At 40.5% G+C, this 18,825-nt stretch overlaps 1 protein-coding gene across 8 annotated transcripts in view; it reads right to left on the bottom strand.

The window, feature by feature from the left end:
• mcf2l2 (MCF.2 cell line derived transforming sequence-like 2) overlaps window positions 1–18,825 on the bottom strand; it is a 140,681-nt gene that overhangs the window by 90,572 nt on the left and 31,284 nt on the right. For 4 of the 8 annotated variants that reach the window (XM_076723033.1, XM_076723009.1, XM_076723002.1 and 1 more), the window contains exons 2-5: window positions 10,054–10,137; window positions 5,036–5,150; window positions 4,030–4,120; window positions 2,639–2,758 (exon numbers count right to left, since the gene is read on the bottom strand). In XM_076723033.1, the coding sequence (XP_076579148.1) occupies window positions 2,639–2,758; window positions 4,030–4,120; window positions 5,036–5,150; window positions 10,054–10,137 (410 nt within the window). Of the gene's footprint in view, window positions 1–2,638; window positions 2,759–4,029; window positions 4,121–5,035; window positions 5,151–10,053; window positions 10,138–15,972; window positions 16,104–18,825 lie in introns of those variants that run through there. The other 4 variants (XM_076722987.1, XM_076723016.1, XM_076722994.1 and 1 more) reach the window with 3 other exon arrangements.

The raw sequence follows: 18,825 nt of genomic DNA, 5'->3' as shown, positions 1-18,825 counted from the left end.
GTGGATGAGGCTGCTACAGGATACTGCGTTATATAAACTTGGTTATTGTTTCGTGTAAGTTCTCTTTCTTCCTCTTTTTTGCTACTTTCAAAATAGATGTGGCGTGTGAAGATGTGAGAGAAGTGCAAAAACAACAAATGCAGCAGATGTGAGTGCGGTGTTAGGACCGTTACCATTAAGGAAACTGAGGTCTTGTCTTCTGTTTTTTCAGTTTGTGGGTTGTTGTAGAAACCCTGGGGGTGTTTCAGTTCTAACATTAAAAACTTAGAGACTGACAGTTTGTGATTCTGGAGATTTTACCAGAGCAAAGTTGTTGTGTGGGACGGTCACAGTTAGAAATATGAATAGAGCAGCTCAGATGTCCAGAGAAGAGGTGAAGTCACTCCTTTGGATCTGTCAACGATCCTGCAGTCATCAATGTGGTCTAATTTCTTGCATGTTGTATTTATTTATTTATATTACTTCTGTTTCTTATGGAGTTGAATTTGAATAATTTATATGCAAAAAACAATTGCTGGCAATCTGGGAACAAAAGAATTGCCTGTTTAATCTTCATATTGAGGAATTCATATTCCACAAATAAATCTTTTGTTTCTGGGAGCAGTACTACAAAATCTAACCTGGACAGTCTCTATCATATCATTTTGGTCACCACAGCCACATGTATACCTTTACTGTAGGCAAATAAGTGAAGCCCCAGTTTGCTTTGGCGAGACTCATTGATAAGAAGTTGAGGCACACCCGTTACCTGGTGTTTTGGATGGAAACACTGGGTTGAGGACTAGCGTTTATTTAGCAGAGGGCATGGACTTGTCTGAACATATCTTGGCTTTCTGACAGACAGCTGCTGTTCTTGTCCCCCAAACCATGTCCTAAACCTACAAACTGAAAATAAAAACTCTAAAAATAAAAAGCAAATATTTACTTTTGATTTCACACAGTACTTAAACTGCAGTTTTATGGCTGTTAGTCCTGTGTTTGATCCATTCATCCACTACAGTCTGCTCACAGTGTGGACCTTTCCCTCTCTGCAGGCCGTCTATGTTACCTGACTTCATAAAGGCTTTCTGGCAGAAAGCCATGAAGGCAAACTTCTCCTAAACAAAGCAGGTTTAGAAGGCAGACAATTAATTTCCATGTAGAAGGTGTGGTGTGGGACCAAATATTCAAAGTCTAGGGATATGACGTGCACTCAGAGCTCAGGCTAAGATGGCCACAGAGCTCCCTGAAGCATGCATTGCTTCATCCTTGCAAAACCACATCCTCTATTGTGACATACCAAGTTTTCAGAGAGTCCACAATGAAATGCCATGATTTAAACAAAACTGTATTCACGTGTTATCTGGTTGAAGAACATAAAATGAATGTGAAAGATGAACGAAACATGAATGAAGGGGTTTGTGTGATTTCATATTTCACATACTGAGCTGAGCTTTTGACCTGTGCTGAGCAGGCAGGCGGCAAACTGTGCAAGGTACACTCATTCAAGATACCACAATCAGCCGAGAAAATGACGTCAGTGCTTCTTTAGAAAAGGCCAGTTCACCACTCCAGAACTGCATTCCATGTGATGCTCCTTCACCGCAACAGAGCCCTTTGTGACAATAAAAACTGTTTCCTGTTTCGACATGAGTAACATACTTTAGGTTCCACAGTCACAAACTATTGCCCGCACATTAAACTGATGCTCCCAAAAGAGATTTGTTTTTATGGAATTTCCATCTCTGTCAGGTAATACTCAGCATTTCACCAAGAGGCTCCATATATGAGCGTGTGTCTGTGCTGGTGAACACAGACCTGGTATCAGATAAGAGCATGTTGAAAACCTGATAACAGGTCACAGCATCCACTCAGAGCCATTGATACCACTCCTCCTAGAGGCTGTGAAAACAAACGCAAATGTGTTGGATGTATGCCCTGAATACTGGATCTCCTCAAGAGCTGAACAAGGAATTGGGTTTTAGATTCTTTTTACACATCTTTCTAAATCTCATTCATGATCTGCTGATTGAGCTATTTCATTGATGACTGATTATCAGCCAGTACATTGGGTTACTCTTGTCTGTTCATTTATTACACTTTATTATTCCATTGTTTTTTTAATAATGGTCTGTAAACATATTTACCACAGTTATATCATGCATTCAAGTCAGATGGATTCATTATAACACTATTGTATATTGCAAGGTTCGTTGTTTTTATCCTATTGATTGATATGGAACCGATATATGAGACTTTGGAGTTGTGTAGATGCTGTAACTCAACCTGGGATTCACACCTGTATGGATTCAGGTGCGCCTCCTCGACCACATGCTGAATGTACTGCATGAGGATGTAATGTGGAAGCTTTGGAAACACTGTAGCTGTACAGTGAAAAAAGTCTGGAAAAAAAGTGGCAGCAGCTACAGAAACATTATCTGCATTTTGTTTTGTTTTTTTTGCCACTCTTCTGTATTGTATTAACATGAGATTTCAAGATTGTAAAGGTTCTGTATCCTTATCTGAATGTTTGCTGGAGAGGGTTACCAATTTTGTCCTTGATAAAAAGACTAAATCACTGCCTTTTCCAGCAAAAAATCCATCCATTTTTTGATTGCAGCTGATAGAGTTTGTGTGGTTGGTATTGAATTATGCTTACCGGTACCTTCATTTTAAAGTCATCCTTGTGCAGCTTGATCCCGATATCTGCTATAGCTCTCTGGAAGAACCTGGATGGTCTCAGCACCAACACCAGCTGCAGGTTTCCTGGAAATGCCCCCTTGATAACACAACATCATGTGAATTTACAATATATCTCTAAGCCCTCATTTCATTCACGCATTCATTCTGTACAGAACGTGTACAAACACACATCCTCTTGATGATATTAGTGTGTTTTTTTAATGATCACTGCATGCTTGTTACTAGAGCAACCTGGTCTCAGACATTACAAAACAGCAGAAATATGCAGCAAACCTGTTAAATGCAGCAGACTGCAGCACAAATAGTGGCGTAATTTCTACTGGCTACCACTGTCTGTACATCCAGAGCTAACTTTAGGTCTCAGTGTTCTGCTGGGTGCAGATTTCCAAAGGAACATGTACTAGTGTCAGTCGTGAAAAAATACAAATACTTCTCCACAGTTTGGTGCTCATTATCTTGTCTATAAATATTTGGACAAGTGTCAGCACTTATCTGCTACACAAGGTTGTGTTTTTTTCCTGGTTTTTCTTTTATTTATCTTATTTTCTGCTTTCGCTTTAATACTTTTGAAATAGTTTTCACCTCCTCAGATCTCTAAAAGTTCACATTATTTCACATGAAATCTCATATGAGGGGTCACACGTCATGGACGTGGCCTTGTCATAAGGGTTAGTAAACAATAGGTTTAATTTTCCATAGACTGCCCTCTAGAGGACAAAAATACATGTTACAGCACTGAGCTTTGGTACAGTGTTCCCCACAGACCAGGGGAAAGGAGAAGGACTAGCTCATCTCAAAAAAGAAAAAAATAGCAAACAAAAAACTAAACCAAAAGTAACTTAATTTAGGCAAAATATCCCTTGTGATCAGTGTAAAACTGTTGTATAATAGTGTTTTGTGTCTGCAGGTTTTATGCTTTCTGTCACTTAAAAATCATTGTATTTAGTTAGTTATACGCATAACAAGTATGACAGAAGCAAAAGAGGATGTTGGAAGGAAGGTGGAGCAGATGCATGAGTCAAACAGACTCTCACCCACAGCGCTGTTTGTGTCTATGTGAAACCGTCAACGCTGACTAATTTTAAGTCATGTAACATAGTTTTTTGCCAGGTAGTTTTGATGCCTCAACCTCAGCAAACAGCAACTGTTTAACAAAGTGAACATGAGGACGGTGTGGCCTGTAGCTGTACACTACAGCAGTGATATATGTTGTTCTGGGAGTCATTGGCAATCATTTAGGTATGAAGAGGTGTTGGTTTGATTGGTGGTTTGTTTGGTTACACTTGAAATGATACAGATTTAGTCTGTATATACTGGTATGGATTTATATGTGATTTGAATACTTACAGCGATCCTGGATAGAGAGGCCTTTACTGAGCTCCACTTGTCCTTCCGCCGGTCGATGATGATGACGAAGCCGATGCTTGCAGCATCCAGGCTGAGGACGGGACATAGAGAAGACATGTGACTGGACTGCTGCTTTGGACGTGTGTGTCAGTGTAAGCTAAAAAATGGACTCATATTGGTGGATGAAGAGCAAACTTGGACAAGGAGTTACAAGGAATACATACATAATACAGGTTCACCACAATGAGGTCATTTCCAGAAACATTAAGACAACCTGCTATTTAGTTAGAATTGCCACAGGTACATCGAACCATCTTGCAGGGATACATACATGATTTCTGTTTCTATATTCTCAGCATTTAGGTTACCTGACCGGCAAGGCTCAACTAGACTGTGCTAATTGAACATGAGAGTTATTTGGGTATATGCAGCACTAAAAAACATCTAAAATTATTAATAATTATTTTCTTATTATTTCAGTTTTATGTTCATATGTTGAGTATTGAGTAACAATTGTGCTTAACTGAGGTACCACACAGAGTTTCTGTGGTCAGGCAGTATTTCAGTCTAGAAAAACAACACATTGCACAGAGCAGGAAGAAAGGGGTGCTTAAAAGAGGCCCACCAGCTCATTTTGCCCAGGGACCTGTAAGAAGATCAATCCAGTCATGTCACTGAAGGACAATCAATCAATCTTGGTATTATAGCTTAGGTGTTGTGTGTAGATGACTGGGAATGACCTTATCAGTTTAAATGGAATAGAAATCATGACATCTTGAGCTCACTGCCATGTTCATCCTTTACAGTAAATTACATCAAAACCTATTTAATGTGACCTTGTAATGCTGGAGTGTCTGAAAGCCTAAATGGAGGTCATGTACAGGCTCCTTCATTGATGTCCATTGAGCAGAGAGAGGCCTTCTTCTGGCTAATGGGTGGCATGAGGAATAAGAGCCTGAATGTGTGAGGATAGCCACAATGTTAGCAATGTTTTGCGTGTGTGTACCTGGGGATGCTGGTCAGGTACGTAACAACATTGAGGAAGTCCTCCTCTGGCACTTCGCTGAAGCCTGAGTACTCTGGGAAGGTGATGATGGGGGCGCCATCTTTGCCTCGCCCTCCTACAATACAAAAACACCACACATTTACTATCCGTCTAGTCCTTCTGGCATAAACTCACCCATACATCTCACACTGTCTGACAGTGTTACATAATACTGTATATTCTGTGAAGCCATTTCCGTCAAAATCCTTTGAGACAAATTGTAATTTGTGATACTGGACAATAAAAAGAGAAATATACACGTCCCACAAATTCAGCTTCATTGTGATGTATGGTTGTTTGAAACATTGGGATCTGCACTAGAGTTTAAAATAAATGTCTGCCAGGTTTGAGAAAGTTTGCTGCACTGCATGAGTTTGTCTTTCCAGTGGGCAGTGAGCTGAGGAGGCTGAACCGTGTTTCTGGAGTTGAGGTGTATCCCAGAAAGTCAACAAAACTGACCATTTATTTGACAATTTACCACATAACGTCACAAGATGGCGACCTTGAGCTAAAAATCCTCTGGCACCAGAGATCCACTGCAACTTGTTACTTGGAGAGATCAATGATGTGTGTGATTTAGGAAATGACCAACAAATGTGAAGCGCAAAGTGCAGAAGTGTGCAATTTTGAGGTAGTTTGAACATGAAGCTAATCCTTTTCCTAATACTAATGCTAGTATTAGAGAAAAAATATCTATATTCTGAGCAGAAACCATGTGGCTTCCTGATCTGCTCCCACTGCATTGTAAATTTGCTCTGTGTCAAAATCTACTTTTAAAACCCTAATTGTTTTTAATATATTGCTTGCTCTTATTTCTAAACAAAGTTGAGTTTAATCAAATTACCACAAACTCATTTATACGCAGAAAACCTGGTAGTACTAACTAGTTCTCCAACATGGCAGAACTGGTCCCTGGTTTCAGAATATATACATCAGAAAAACATCTAAAGCTCTGCTAATCAGTGATTTGACTGACTGTGAAGTGACTGTGAAAGAAGACTTGATACTGGACTTATACTGGACTCCAAATGAATGCTAATGTTGCTCTGTCTCTGGTGTGTGTGTGTGTGTGTGTGTGTGTGTGTGTGTGTGTGTGTGTGTGTGTGTGTGTGTGTGTGTGTGTGAACTGGCAATTGTTTGTTATCACAGTGTCCATATCAGCCTTCTGGGTGATTATTACGCTTGCTTTTCAGCTTATGCCCCCAGCACTGCCCCCATGTGGTCAAAAAAGTCCATTCATTTAGGTTTGAGAAATCTCTGCTCTCTTTACTGTACAATGTGTAAAATTTCTGATGCAGACATCCTCTAACCCTCTTTTCTAAAGACTCTTCAAAGAATGATGTGCTGTATGTTTCCAATTTGTTTGCCAGCGAACAGAAGAACGCAGGAGTGAAAGCCATCATGGCTGAAGAGGTGAAGAAAAAAGCACCACCTGCAGCTGGTCAAAGTTCATAGAAGAATATGACATAACAAGAAAAAAATCCAAGAAGACACATTTCTGTGTATACTGTATGAGAGGAAGAGGACAGAGACAGACACACTGTAAAAGAAGAATGGTTTCAGTTCACATGTGACAAAATTGTATGTAAAGAAAAAAGACCAAACTGTCCACCCAAGGATCATACCACACCAACCCACATCCCACTGAGAAGGCACACACACGCACAATAGACACACACATGTGGTCAAAGCCGTAAACCAGGCCTGTGTTAAACTTATGTAACTCTGGAGGCAAGTAATGCTGAGAGAGGGATTTTTCTTAACAGTTGTTATTTTGGCTGTTGTGAGAGGACTCAGAGAAGGAATGAGAAGCATCCCTGTCGAACCACACAGGCTGCTGTGCCACCGGTAACAACACATCTGGAAAGTCTGAGGGCAGCCAGAAGCAATATTCCTGTCTCAGCTTTTCAAAATAAAGTGATGTGACTTCTCACCAGCTGGACTGCAGGGAATAACTGTGCTTCCCAATGTAAAACCACATCCACGATGAAAAGGCAAACTAACCCTTTAATATGATTTAAAGTCTTACCTCACAGTGTTTTAGACAAAAGTGAGGATATGTGTGTACCTATTTTAATGCACAAACTGGTGGCCGTGCAGCACCAGTGGACTTTCACATGGGACTGACAGCAGCTGGGCTGTTTGTGGTGGACAGATACTTTCCACAGTGCTCTCAGGAGGTATAAACTCAACTGTGAACCATTCCAGGGCCCAGTCATGCCATGCTTACGTAAATGATCCATTCAACAAATGATTTGCACTGCAGTTTCAGGCATCCTTTCCCACAGTTTTAGACTATAGTATCCTTTTATTCTTTGATTGCAGTCTGATGGTGAGAGAATTCTTCGGTCTATCATCCAGTAACAGCTGCAGAACTCTAAATTACTACCTGAAACTTACGAACCATTATACCAACAGAGTCAGGAACTGTAGCCTCAAATTGTATTTCAGGGATTCAAACAGAGACAGCTGAGGGACAATCAAGTTAGACAATTAAAACACAATATATGACATAAAACATAAGAACGAGATACAGGCTGCAGCATAGACTGCTGTGTACATCTCTACCATATATTAAAAGTAAGTTTGGATATTGGGAATATGTGTTATGTCAGCCTGGACCGAAGTGTTGGACCAACCTGCCATCCCTTCACTAGAGTGGCTTTAAACACTCATGTGAAAATCATGCGAACCCAATGTATGGATCGTTCTAAGAGTGAGACAGAGAGAAACTAGGCTCAACAGTCTATCCTGTGTCCCCACCACAGACTATTACCAGCCACACTTGAACAGGGACATTATCCTTGAAGTAATTGTCCCCAATGTCATAACACGTAGAAAACGATTTGAGATCAGTGACTCTCGAACAGGTTACAGATACCGCAGTTACTACATGCAACTCACAAAATGGGATTTATCTGTATGAATGTCCATGAGATAAACTTAGCACAACACACTGTCATAAACATCCATAAACATGAATTCGAAAGCTGTCATGTAAGAAGTAAAATGATCTGTATTCCATCATTTTGATGAAATGATCTTCCCATTTCTTCTCTTGAGTGTCCTGTCCATTTTTTTCTTATTGGATTTGATTTGATTTTGCACAAAGAAAGAAATTGCTTAATGTATAAAATGCCAAATTTATAAAAAGGGACAAGTAATTAATAATTAAGAATTCCAATCAGGAAGTAGTGAAATGATAACAATGATGATAATGATTTGTCAGATTTCTTAAATGTATACAATTTACATCCTGGAACACAGCAGTATGACATTATCATTATTAAAAACATCAATAGCTTCCCTGAGCGTGACATCAGAGGAAAATGACCACCATGTGATTAGGGTCTCTGGAGCTGTTGAGGTCTGTTGACCTCCACACACTCCTCCCTCACTCACAGAGCCAGATTAAGAGGAGGAGAAGGGTGAAATGAATAAATTAGACTTCAACCACATTCTTTGCAAATGCAAACAGAGTTTTTGCAAGCTGACATCCAAACACACACCTCCTCCTGTGATGTTGGCCTGTTGGCTACCCACTAGCTAATGGTCAAGAGTAGTTTTACATGATGGGTGGAATTAGATAGATAGATAGATAGATAGATAGATAGATAGATAGATAGATAGATAGATAGATAGATAGATAGACACCCCAAATCACATTTGACTGGATACAAGTTCAAGATGAGTTATCAAAAACATTTTTTATGTTTTTTTACGAGAAGGAAAGAATTTTTATATCCTCCACTACTTATTTAGTTACAGGAGATAAATGAATGATGCCCACAAGGGACACCTGCAACATGTGTCATTTTACTGTGTCTTTAAGGGAAAAGACCAACATTTTGGGGATTATGCCTATTCCCATAGTTGCAGGGAGTTAGATGGGCTGATAAACCTCCAGTGAACCACTTTGTCATGTGTAAGTAAACCAGCCATGTCCACATATCGCACCGCTAGATTTCCACTTTTATGCTCCTTCAACAGACACAACATCAATGAAACAGTCCACTGAAGGGCTTGCTGTGTTTTATTTTGTTTTGTTTTTCTTTTCTGTTAACACATATTACTCATGGTTGGGTGATTTCATCTGTGAAGAATAAAACCTCATAAGAGAACCAAGCAGCTGTTTTCCACATAAATTCCTTTCTTCTGTGACTTGTGTCGATGACACAACCCAACAGAAACACAACACCATCTTAGAAACTGCAGGGAATGTGCTGCTGCATCAGATGGATTACAAGACAAACTTTCATTTCCAGTAAGTACAAAGTGAGAAGGAGACGTGACAGTGGAGGTGGCCCTGGGAAGAAGAGGATGCTGGTAGCAAATTTTACTTAAACAACAGTACAGTACTGGAGAAATGACTCCTGCTGCAAATAAAGTAGGTTCTACTGGACACTATATAGTAGAGTGTGAGGTGTGCAATACCATTCAATGACTAGGTTCCATGGTTTACAGATTTAATGTGGTTAGTAGATTATGGGCAACTCCACTGATTTTACACATAAAGGTAATTCCACTATAGTCAAGAGGATTACTGTTCACCCTGTGGACACAGTTCTATAATGTCCTCTGTGTCTCTGGAGGAGCACTGAGAAGTCTGAGAACCCGATGATGTCATCAAAAAAACAAAAATACCCAAATCCAAAAATACTTTATAAAACGCTTTGTAGAAGAAGCAGAACAGTTTAAACTGATTTTCACATGGATTATGTGGCTCCCATTCATTCAAATGTGGTTTTTGTTTTCTGGTTCAAACACAAGCACAAGTCCACATGTGCTTCCGATAACAGAAAGTTTTCTTTTTAATCCAACCCAAATATCAATAAGATCCAGCACTCTTTTTCCAATAACAATAACAATAATAACTTAACTTAACTTAAGATATTATGATGGAAGTTTGAATCCACCCCTCCACTAAAATGCACTGGAAACTCCAGGTGTGGACAGCAGGACAGTGACTTGTTACTTACCTGAGAGCAGGGCAAACTGGCGATGAAGCTGCTCGATGATGTCTACTGCCAGCAGGGGCCTGATCTCCTGCTGCATGATTTCATCTGTAAGGAGGGACACACTGATCAGATGACGGCACAGACTCACGCACACACTGTGAATTATCCTCCCCATGCTGAAGAATCCAATTCAAATTCAAAAGAAATAGTGTGACTGCATACACTTGAAACACATTCAATAAATGAAAATCAACTGTTGGGTAAACGGAAAGATCAGTTCAACCAAAGATCAGTTCAGTTTAACCAAACATTAGCCAGTCTTTAATCTCTCCACAACTAAAAGCAGCTCTTATTCAGTGCATGGCATTCGTTCAGATTTAAAACTCTGATTCCAAAAAACGTTTGGTAAAGCACCTTTGTTACAACTAGCCTGCTCCAAATGTAAGGATTGAGTGTAGAGGGGGAGAGCAGGCAAGAAGCACCTCGACTGCAGATGCCAAGTTACAAGCTTCCTAGAAGAAAAAGAAGCGCCTCCTGTTTGTTGACCTCAATGTGATGCTGACAGTCCAAAGCCCAGAACAAGAGGGAGCTTGCAGCAACAAACCCTGTCCACATGCGGTCACGATTTATACCAAAATCTAAAAAGACAACAGTTACATGGTGAGGCGCTTGCTGTGTCTCCTGAAACCCTGAGATCTCTGCTTTTAAAACCTCCTCTTCTAACTTTCACAAGCACATTGAAGAAAGTTGCACATACTGTTGGTTAAAACGTAGTTACTACTAATGTTAGCTACATTAATTTTCACACGTAAGGTTAAGCTTTGATGTTTGATAATGATTTTGATGTATCTTGTAGCTGGTGGTGTTCTTTAGAAAGCAGTAAACATAACATAATGCCAACTTCAACAGTACTTTAAGAAGTTTCACTTCAAGTTTTATCCTCGAGTGCTGTTTTTTCATCATTTTGCACGGGGATGCACATCTGAAAAAATCACGCACGGGTACCCTGTGTGTCTGTATGAGAGGCCAAGGGGTATGACACAGCGTCGGTATTTGACCCCCTGGGAATGAGGCCGGCCTCGTGTAGCCATGTATGATCGCTCCGGTTTAATGATGATTATGGTTCCCCTGCAGCTTGAAGCTCAAAGTGCAGTGTACAGTGAACAAACCTTTCTCTGTCACAGAGAATAAAGACATGCTTTAACACTGACTCTGCTTTATCACTCTAAAACATGCTTGGCTAGGCTGTGTTGGTATGGGTGGGGGCAAGGAGAGCACAATGGATGATAGTGAGTCTTGGCTTTAATGTAAGCAATATCAATGCACCTCTGTTCTTAGTATCTGAGTCTGCTGACCTACCAAGGATATTGAAAGTACAGCTTCCATTACAGTCTGTTCTTCTCACAAATGTTTGGAAGAGTTTTGCTGATCACACATACACAAATACATACTCCACCCAAAATCTGTCTTTTGAACATCTCATATTCACCATACTGAACCACACATCAATTACAGACAGAAGGCTAAGACTGATTTTAAAAAAGCAGATTTAACATACAAAGTCACTGAAAGGCTCTAATTTACTGTATGCCATTGAACATGTAGGGAAACTTGAGCCAAACAGCTCGTGCTTAAACTTGGAAACAACAATTTGGTCAAAACAGTCTCAACTCAAGGTCCGCTTATTAGCTTTTTCCACAGCTTTCGACTGCTTCCTCCGTGGATGGAGTTCATTTAAAAGCTACAGGAAAAGCTAGTATGTGGTCCATAATTTAAGTTTTTTTGTTTTATTTTTTATTTCTAAGGGAATGGAAATGTTATCTCGCTGATCAGGAATGTATCAGCAGGGTTATGTAAGCAGAGCTGGGCACCTTCGCACGGAGGATGTTCAGTATTGTTGCAACATCAAAGCAGAAAGGAGTGGTGCAGACAGACGAGATGGATGACCACTTCAAGGCTCCACAGAAACATTTGTTTTTAGAAACTGACGGAAGGCTGAAGAGGCAGAGTGCAGGAAGCACTCATACACAGTGAGCAGATGTCAGGTTGCATCACACACTCAGTACACAGTAATGGAACCAGTGGGATTCTTGATTTGGGAGTTAACAGGCTAGAATTGAGGCAATAACATAGCAAGGTCTCTGAAGATTCTTTGGACAACTACAATTAGCTGCAACCTAGTTAGCTGTCATTTGTTTCTATGTTGGGCAGCTACTCCTGTTCAGTCTAACCACAATTATGGTCCCATGAGGAAAGCTGTAAACGGTCCTGAACAGCCGGGACATTCCTCAGTTTGACAAAGGGAGTTCCTGCTCAGCCGACAGTATGAGAACACTCAGGGATGTATGACTGCTTCGGAAAGCTGAGGTGAGGCAGGCTGGAACTGAACATAAGATCGTTCTCTCAGTTCAGACTGACATTAGAGCCGTCTACACAACCAGCCCAGTATTTCTAGGAATTATATTTATATCAGCAATGCATGACTTACATCCAGGGCTAACATTAAATATTAATGTGGGGAGTAGTTTGCCATTTTTTTAGTGAAGCTGGCAGTAAAGGTGGAGTCACATCAGCCTTCAATTCAGTGAAGTTGGTCCATATTTAGCCAAGAAAAAGGATATGATGTCATGATTCTGATGGAGTGATCACAAACTGTCGGCAGTGTATGAGAGCGATGCTGCTTTGTTAGTGTAATGTGAGCTAAACACATGGATGAAGCAGGCTAGACTAACTTCTCAATTTCTATACATAACTGCATAACCATTTTCTATAGTCACAATGATGCGCCCTAATTAGTTTAATTAGGACGGACAGTCAAACACCTAATCTGATGTAACATCATCAGATCTAGTTCAGACTGAGTATTACTGTTTGCAGTCCGGGTATGGGGCAAAATATTACTGTGTTCAAGCCTCTCAGAGAGCACAGCTGGTGGCTGTTCTCTGCCGTAGAATAACGCACAGCAGAGCCTCGCGTATGGATTGGTTAGAATCAGAAAATGAATAATATGAAACTTGGTGAATGCTTTTTGGTTCTCTTAATGGTGACTGTTTCTGTTATTAGGCGTCCCTCCACTTCTTCTCCCGCACCTGACGCTGAGCTGAGAAAAATACAGGTGTGAAAGCACCCTTTGAGACAGAGCCCATACTGCCCATCATACTGTCACACCGCCAGTTTAGTAATTGAAAAAGCACAACACAGTGGATATGCTAAAATTAAAAAGGAGTAAAACCACTGAAACAGCAGTTACACAGCAGGAGGGTCAGAGAAGCCGGCTAAAGAAAGCTGGAGACAACTGACTGAGCTGCAGCACACCCAGCTAATTCTCTGCCACGTTGTCAGGTGTCACCATGTTACTATGGCAACATAATGTTGGTGCCAACACTCCTTCGCCCCACGTCTACACGCACATACACACACATGCCACACACACACACACACACACACACACACACACACACACACACACCTTAGTTGTCACCTTCATTCATCTGCTCTAAATCTAGGTGGATTAAGCAGCATGCTGTCACACACTGCCACTGCTGCTGCTGCTGCTGCTGGTATTCACAGACAGATTGAGCTCAACATTTGGGAATTAACCTAATCAAAAACACAGCTTGTTTTATGGCACAGACTCAAATCTTCTTAGATTGAATACAGTGACACAATGGCAGCATTTCAGTTGCAGTTTTCCTGCTTATATTCCAGCACGATATCATGCAAGAGTGCGTAATAGACCTGCTGGTCCAACATCCTCACCCAGACCTCAAGGGAACACATTCTCATTCTGCAGTAAAGGGAGCAATAATAAATATGCAGTGTCCTGTTACTGCTGAACGTTTCAGGTGATGGTCAACTGAAACTGTCGCAGAGGCAGGAGGACTTTAAGCATTAAGAGAAGAGCAAAACATGAAAAACAGTAATGAACGTACATGTTAACATTCAAATGAATTTAAATGTTTAAATTAAATCATTATTTTCTAAGATCAAATGTGTTTTTTTTCAAGTCCCAGGTTTATTTTGTATTCTAAAATATATCTGACAACTCCTGAATTCTTGTTGGTTCAAGGGATCAACCTGAGTAGAATTAATTTCAGCTAAAATAAATATATAAATAGATAGTAATTTGCATCAGTACGAGCTAATCACATATATGTCAAAACTTATTACAGCATTGGGCATGCTAGTTTCAGCATGAATTGACATTTCTGTATTAACAAAGAGTGACAGTTGCTTCATACCCAACTGCAGGTGGCAGCTGTTTCCAGCAGCTCTAACTGCAGCTGGGGGAGACCAAAACAGAGCTTAAAGAGAAACTTACATTCCTCAGGTGGAGAGAAATATGAGTCCTAATGAATGTTAATATCGCTGCGTGTCTGCTGGATGTGTGAACACGTACCAAGTAAAACATTCACTCTGTATGGCATGCTCTGCAGTATTAAATGTATGCCTAGAGGAATAATTCTGTTGAATTGTTCAGACATGAAGGGTTTTTGTTTGTTTGTTTGTTGTTTTAACATTCTGGTTACATGATTTACTATTGGCTAGCTAGTAATCAGCAAAAGGCTAACATGAGGGTAATAGCAAATATCTGTAAAAATATGTGAATCATGCAATCGGAATGGCAAAAAACCCTCACATTTTCCAACACCACTGAGGAGGAGTCGACTCCAATAACTTCCTGAGCCACTAACAGCAACAAATATCATGTCCCAGGTACGTGTGGGAATGCTGTCCCCATGTGTCCCCCAGAAACAGTTCATTACTGTTGTCTTCAGGTGCTACTTGCAGCAGTTCTGCATGTGGCAGTGTAATCTCTATTTGGTTGTATTTCCTGTCTTTGCAGCATGTTGTCAAATTGATCAAGATGACTTTTCCTTTGTGTGTGTGTTCTGTATCTTCTTGCATGCTTTCTAAAACTGCAGTGTGAGCTGTCAGGGCCACGGCAAGTCTGTGTTTATTCGCCCCAAACAGCCAATGTGCCAACTGTACAAACGTTAACCGTAAGCTAGCACACAAGCTACATGCACTGACTGCGTGTGTGGAGTGTGTCTGCTGTGTCTAACTCACCAGGAACTCCAGTTCTTTCTGTTATTTTCCTTCAGTCTCTCTGCTTCAGCTTTGTGCTTTACACTGAGCCATAAAGCCCCGGGACATTCCTCAAATCGTACCCTTGCTAGGATGGAGCCTGTCATTTGCAGTAACGCTGTGTTTGGTGAAATGCTAGCATGAAACACTTTTGTCTTGGTGACAACAGAGTGCGTTTTTCATAACCACTGCAGAAACATCAATGTTTAATAACAACCAAAAAGCATTGAATATTAGCCACATTCCAGAGACTGATCCCTGAGGATCAGAAATGCTGCTCAACTTTATATAACAGACAAAAAAGTATGAGCTCTGTGTTCAACCTCCAATACTATTTAGCCTTATTATGTTTTTAAAAAATCCTTCAAAGATACTGCAAATTTAAAGAAACCAGAAAGATCCATTTTAAAGCACGAGTAGGCTCACTACCTTGGACATAGTCTGAACATAACAGTGTGGAGATGAAACTAAAATTCCATCAGCAGCCTTTTAAAAGCAAAAGGAAATACTTAGTAAAGTTAATCACCTAACCAGAAGACTGCAGAATGGTGAAATGGAAAAAAAGATGACACCAGGCAGAGAGAAGCATGGCTGGCAACAGATGTGTGTGTGTTTCTCCTCGACAGTCTGCTGTGGTGTCTAAACACAGCTCATGAGTGCAAGACACTGTGTGTGCACATTATACAGCACATGATCATTTACACTGTACATCTACAGCTGTACACGAGGCTTCAGTTGGTTTTGACTGAGTGTGACAGATACATTAAATCAATAAATGACTTAAGTGTGAAGTAACAAACGACTCTACATTTCAACGTTGGTTTTACAGTGTGTGTGTATGTGTGAACATACCTATGAGGTGTTTGACACTCTTCATCTTAACACCTCCCAGACTCGAGCATATTCACAGGCATAAACGTAAATCCTTCCAGAAAAGCAGGAATCCCATTAAATTACGGTAATCTCACGGTATCCAAAACCAGTGGGGGCAACACATCCAGCAGCAAGCCCGGTCTGTCAACAACGGCAGCTTCTTCATCACCATCATGATCTTCATCATCAACTTCCAGATGTCCAGACAAACAAATCTCAAGCTTTCTCTCCCTTTTCTCCAGTTTCACTCACACACAAACACACACACACACACACACACACACACACACACACACACAGCCCTGAACTGTGTGTGTTGTAGTTGTTACATGCGTCTGCGGTCAGTTTTTCCAGCTCCAGCTGGAGTGAAACAGCTCTGCACTGAGCAGCAAACAGCCTCACAAGTCAGAGAGGGAGGGCAAAGAGACTATGTGTGTGTGTATGTGAAAAGAATGAGATGGAGGGAGAGGGAGAGAGAAATGCAGAATGGGGCTGAGCTGTAGTGTGTGTGTGTGTGTGTGTGTGCGTGTGTGTGTGTGTGTGTGTGTGTGTGTGTGTGTGTGCGTGAGGGAGAGAAAATGCATATACATGGATCCAGTTGTGCGTTTCATGGACATTTGGAAGCCAGTTGAAGTAAACTTTATAGTCCAGATGATGCACTTAAGTGCGTCTCCAGTAGGTTTCCTCATACTGGAAAACCTGGATGAACTGCTACCACAGTAATGTCACCCCCTCAGAGCTGACATGGACAATGAAATACATCATCGTGTCAGCTGTGCCTGCGGGGCCTTTGCAAAACTCAGAAGAAGAGTGTTTGAGAAACTGGATATACAAGGGAGAGCCAAACTGCTGCTTTACAAAGCAGTTGTTGTCCCAGTCTGTGAAACTGGGACAACAACTGCAGACACATGAGAGCCCTGGAGTGCTACCATCAGATGCATGTGTCAAATGCACTAACATTAGCGTGTTAGAGGAAGCAAACATCAGTTGCGTTGTCACCACCACCATAAAACACCAAGTCAGAGGGACCGGCCATGTAGTGAGAATTCTGGACTCATGTCTTCTTGAACTGATCCTCTCCTTCCAACTGCAAGGTTAGTGAGCCCTCCGAGGTCAGACGAAGATCAACATCAAGACTAATCAAAAGTCCCACTTAAAAGTAAATGAAAATACTCAACTAAATTATGTAACCAGAAGACTTGTGAAGTGGGAAAGTGGCAACAAAGAGAAGAGAGATTGACCATCAAGATCAAAAACTGCAATACATTTGTCCGTCTCTCCATACCTTTTGACTTCTCAGTCTGTAGCACTTAGCTGGTTCCTACTATTAAAAACATGAATCTTTAAACACACGTCATGAATATATGATTTCATTTTTTTTAAAGGCTTCGTAATTTCTTTAACAACTGAGTGCTGTAGTTCTTAGCAAACATTACAGAGACAGGAGGTAACTTGTTGAGGACTATTTTCAGCTGTGGATTAATCCACATTTGGTGCTCTAGTGAGTTTTTAGGGCAGCAGGACGGTGTATGTGGGATTGAGTCAAAATAAACTACAGTGTGTGTTCATGGTATTGAAGGGACATATCAGCCAGTTTAAAAGTGTGACCCACTGATGTGTTTTTAATAGTTTTAGGACAACAAAGGAGCTCTGTGGCACAGAGGAATAAGATTCAAGACACAATACTTGTTAGTAGGATTTATTCATTGTTGGTTTAGGTCTTTTTGTGGGATTTGTTAAAAAAAATGAATCTCACCAGATTTATACATTAATTAAAGGATCAAAATATTTTCCTGTACCACTAAAAACAAGAGACAGAAAAAGTTACCAGGAAGATTCACTATAAGTTAATGTTTTCCCATAAATTAGTACTATGGTAGCTTCTTTGGTACGATACTTTTAATTTATTTTTAAAATAATTATTTACTTTCATTTATTAATAACAATAATAATAAAATGCTCTATGACTGGTCACTTTTTACAAAGTATCCTATACTGGTGCATGACTAGAAACAATGATGTGGTTAAGTGTAAAACTGTAGTGGCAAGCAAGACCAATTAGAAGCAAACAGATGAGACAAAATGACACCAAAGTCAAGGTCAGTACAGTTTCAAACATGTTTTAGCCAGACTATAAAAGGTCATAATCCACCATAATAATCCCAGAATTATTCATACATACGTGTGTGTGTGTGTGTGTGTGTGTGTGCCCATGTATTACTCAAGTTGCAGGGACATAAATCTGTTTACACAGTCAAGTTATGGGAACTCACCGTACTTGTGCGGACAAAATGCAGGTCCTCATAAAAAAAATCATTAAATTTTAGGGTGAAGACTTGGTTTAAGGTTAGGTTTAGCTTAAGGTTTAGGTAAGGGTTAGGGTAAGTCTCCAGGAAATTAATGTAAGTCTATCGGATGCCAAAAGTGATGGAAACCTAACGTGTGTGTGTGTGTGTGTGTGTGTGTGTGTGTGTATATACATGAGCTTATTGTTCACAAATACTGAAGGAAACACATGTGCCTTCCACCTCCCTGCTCTGTTCTTTCCACCGTTCTCATAGCATTGAATGAACAGTACACAGTGACAGAATTATATGTCAACGTACATTTACAATACACACGTGTGCACACGCAATCACACACACACACACACACACACACACACACACGCACACACACAGACCTCCAGGACACAAACACAAACATGGAAACAGTGGACTGTAGCTACTGACACACTCACAGAGTAGACATACACAAACCTGCATGTGGACACACACACATTGTGTTCGAGACAATGCCTATCGAGCTGTCAGATTTGTTTTGGGAACTGTT

The sequence above is a fragment of the Chaetodon auriga genome, chromosome 3 (genome assembly GCF_051107435.1).
Source record: "Chaetodon auriga isolate fChaAug3 chromosome 3, fChaAug3.hap1, whole genome shotgun sequence".
Classification (NCBI taxonomy): domain Eukaryota; kingdom Metazoa; phylum Chordata; class Actinopteri; order Chaetodontiformes; family Chaetodontidae; genus Chaetodon; species Chaetodon auriga.
The sequence above is the reverse complement of the archived record's forward strand: the minus strand, read 5'-3'. Positions and strand labels throughout refer to the sequence as shown.